The sequence below is a fragment of the Poromitra crassiceps genome, assembly GCF_964638095.1.
Source record: "Poromitra crassiceps genome assembly, chromosome: 14".
Classification (NCBI taxonomy): Eukaryota; Metazoa; Chordata; class Actinopteri; order Beryciformes; family Melamphaidae; genus Poromitra; species Poromitra crassiceps.
Genome location: NC_139633.1, coordinates 24,866,892 through 24,870,382, shown reverse-complemented (window position 1 = coordinate 24,870,382; position 3,491 = coordinate 24,866,892). Strand labels below are relative to the sequence as shown.

General features: G+C 52.0%; 1 protein-coding gene across 1 annotated transcript in view; it reads right to left on the bottom strand.

The window, feature by feature from the left end:
• The window catches only part of ank3a (ankyrin 3a), a gene marked incomplete at its 5' end in the record, with an annotated part of 156,669 nt that extends 154,239 nt beyond the window's left edge, over positions 1–2,430 (bottom strand). The window contains one exon of the mRNA XM_083650518.1: positions 2,308–2,430. Coding sequence (XP_083506644.1) covers positions 2,308–2,430 — 123 coding nt within the window. The remainder of the gene's footprint in view (positions 1–2,307) is intronic.
• Positions 2,431–3,491: the final 1,061 nt, after the last annotated feature.

Here is a 3,491-nt window from a genome sequence, read left to right as displayed (position 1 = left end):
CTCCTCCTTTCCTCTCCTCTCTCCTCCTTTCCTCTCCTCTCCTCCTTTCCTCTCTCTTCCTCTCCTCTCTCCTCTCCTCTCCCCTCCTTTCCTCTCCTCTCATCCTTTCCTCTCTCCTCCTTTCCTCTCCTCTCCTCCTTTCCTCTCTCTTCCTCTCCTCTCTCCTCTCCTCTCCCCTCCTCTCCTCTCATCCTTTCCTCTCTCCTCCTCTCCTCTCTCCTCTCCTCTCCCCTCCTTTCCTCTCCTCTCCTCCTTTCCTCTCTCCTCCTCTCCTCTCCTCCTTTCCTCTCCTCTCCTCCTTTCCTCTCCTCTCTCCTCTCCTCTCTGTCTGCTCTTCTCTTTCCCTCCCCTCTCCATCTCACATGAAATATGACCCTCAATAAGAACCATAATAATATATCCTATACGGATCAGCATCTCAAACCCATGGAATATTCACACACACACACACACACACACACACACACACACGCATGCACACACAAACGCCTTGGCACACGTCTCTCTCTCTCGCTCTCTCTCTCACACACACGCACGCACGCACGCGCGCACACACACACACACACACACACACACACACTCTCGCAGACTAAAGAGCAGGGGGGAATGGGCAGAGAGGCATATGAATGTACTTTATGCAGAGTTGACTATATGAAAGAGAGATGTTAAATTCACCTTCAGAGGGGGCGGAGTCTTATGAATCTTTCTGGTTGGGGAAAAGATGGCGGGGCCACGGACTCGACAGGCTGCTCCTTGTTTGTGCCGAGGTCAAATAACGTCGCCAGCAGCAGAATTCAAAACCAAGCGTCCATGCGGGCGCAAAGTACAGTAAATGCCACCGTTATCGAATAGATCTTTTCACGGTCAAATCTCTCCCACATCCAATACGCAGAACGCAACGGATGCTTTGAGCGGAAAACTAGACTACTCCAGACAAGCAAACCATTTATTTGAATGGGTAACAGGGCGATGGAGGGCCAGTAAACAGCAAACGCTTGTTTCCCGTACGTGTTTCCTTCACTACGAGGTCATGCCTCCCTGGTCAAATAGCTCCTACAAGAGGTCAGCGTCCAAACTAAAGAGAGGAGTGTGTATCTGACACGGAAGAGAACAGAAGCGATAGGTGATCCACGTGCATTTCACTTTCCCCCTCCATCGTATGAAGAGCTTCGTCATCAATAAACCAGTTGTGTGTATGCATTATACATGGCTGTCTGTGCATCCAAGCGCACGCTCACGCACACGCACACACACACTAATGCACTCGCACACACACACATTTCCAAAGCACATGATCAAGGCAAAACAGTGTGAGAGGAGCTCTTCACATGTTGGCTTTTGTTTGTCCCACCTGACAACATGTGTTTATATGGGTTTGTTATTTCCTGACTGCACACTCTCCACAACTCCTGAGCCTTTGGTTCATTGATCATAAAGCACATAATAACATGGTTGCGTTCTTGAACGGCCATCTGAGAGCACGGATCTATGGAAACATTATTTACTTGTAGATCACTAAGTCCAACATTTCTCACTGAATAAGACGGGGACAGATGTGGAGGTGTTTGAGGACGCTGCCTGTGTTCCATAGGATTATTAAAGACCGACAAGAATAGGAAGAGGGGAGAGAGAGAGACAGAGAGAGAGGGAGAGAGAGTGAGAGGGTGAGGGAGAGAGAGACAGAGACAGAGAGAGAGAAAGAGAGAGAGGGAAAGGGAAGGAAAATGCTTAGTGTGAGCGTACTGCTCTCACCTCATCTAGAGCTAAGATCATAACACACAAACAGGTGAACGCATTGTGACTTTGAGCTATTACACCTTGTAACGTGTACACACACACACACAGACAATAAAAAAACAGAAACACACTAGTGCGTGTGCACGCACACACAAAAACACATGCACGCACACACACACACACACGCACACACACACGCACACGCACACACACACGCACACACAGGGCACCTTAGAGACCCTCTCCAAAATAGAAAACAGGACTAAGTGACAAGTGAAAACAAAGGTTTCCACACGTGTGTCTTGCTTTGTGCACAGATGTGAATATATGAGCGTATGCCTGATCTCCAAGCCCAGTGGATCTATAGGTAGTCGAGCTGAGGGAGACGCACGCACACAGAGTCACGCTCCAGTGATGCCAGCCAACTAGCCACCCGGCCAGTCAGTCAGCCAGCCAGCTAGCCACCCGGCCAGCTAGCCACCCGGCCAGTCAGCCAGCCAGCCAACTAGCCACCCGGCCAGTCAGCCATCCAGCCAACCAGCCGGCATGCACGCGCTCCGTCTAGTTTACCTTTCTCTTTTGTTCCCGGGACGCCGCTCTCCTGCTCTTCCTCCTCTTCTCCTTCTCGTCCTCTAACGCATTCACATCCACCTCCCCCCGATTCTTCTTCAACTGGGAGGCCGCGTGAGCCATGACGGGGACGCCAAGACAAGGCACCACACACTGCACACGCGCGCCTCACCTGAGATCCCAGAGAAGTTCACTGACTCGCTGCTTTTTCACAAAACCGGGATCTCAGAGGAAAAAATCGGGGCAGAAAAGGAAAGGGGGGGAAAGGGAAGAAAAATGCCCTCCTTGAAAAGGAGAATGGAGGGAGCAGAATAGTGTTTAGAGAAACAGGTATGTCCTGGATCCGCTCTTTGCTGGTTGTTGCTCTGGTCTGGTCGCTCTTTTTCTGGTGCTGATGATGATGATGACGCTGGATAGACGGGAGAGGAGAGAGACAGCGGCTTCTCCTGGTCCTCGTCTCCTCCTCCTCGTCCTCGTCTCCTCCTCCTCGTGTGTCATCCGCTGGCAGTGTGAGAGGGGAGCCAGCGCGTCCGTCCAGAGAGGTGAGGACAAACCGGATGGAGGGAACGAGAGACACCAAGGCACAGAGGTGGAGGGAGGGAGAGCGAGAGAGAGAGAGAGAGAGAGAGAGAGAGAGGGGGGGGGGGGGATGGTTACCAAGGCAACCACGCTCTGTTTCAGTCCGTCCTCCTAACGGTCTCTCTCTCTCCTCTGGTGCCTGCTGTTGTTACCTTTGCTCGGAGTCAGTACTCCACCACGCGTTTGGGACGAGTTTGTGTGTGTGTGTGTGTGTGAGAGAGAGAGAGAGAGAGAGAGAGAGAGAGAGAGAGAGAGAGAGAGAGAGAGAGAGAGAGAGAGAGAGAGAGAGAGAGAGAAAAAGGTGTGTGTGAGGGTGTGTGAGCGCATGAATGAAGTGAAGGAGCCAGCTGGGGGGAGGCAAGACAAGGAGGTGGGGGAGGAAGGGGGGGTGGACAAGAGGGGAGACACACACACACACACACACACACGCACACACACACACAACCAGCTGGAAGTGCCCAAGTCAGCGAGGGGATGGAGAGAACGGGTAGAGGACACACAGGAGATTGAATGGTCCTGATGGTAATTGTGTGCAAATATCACGCACGCACGCACGCACGCACGCACGCACACACACAAACACACACACACACACACACACGCAC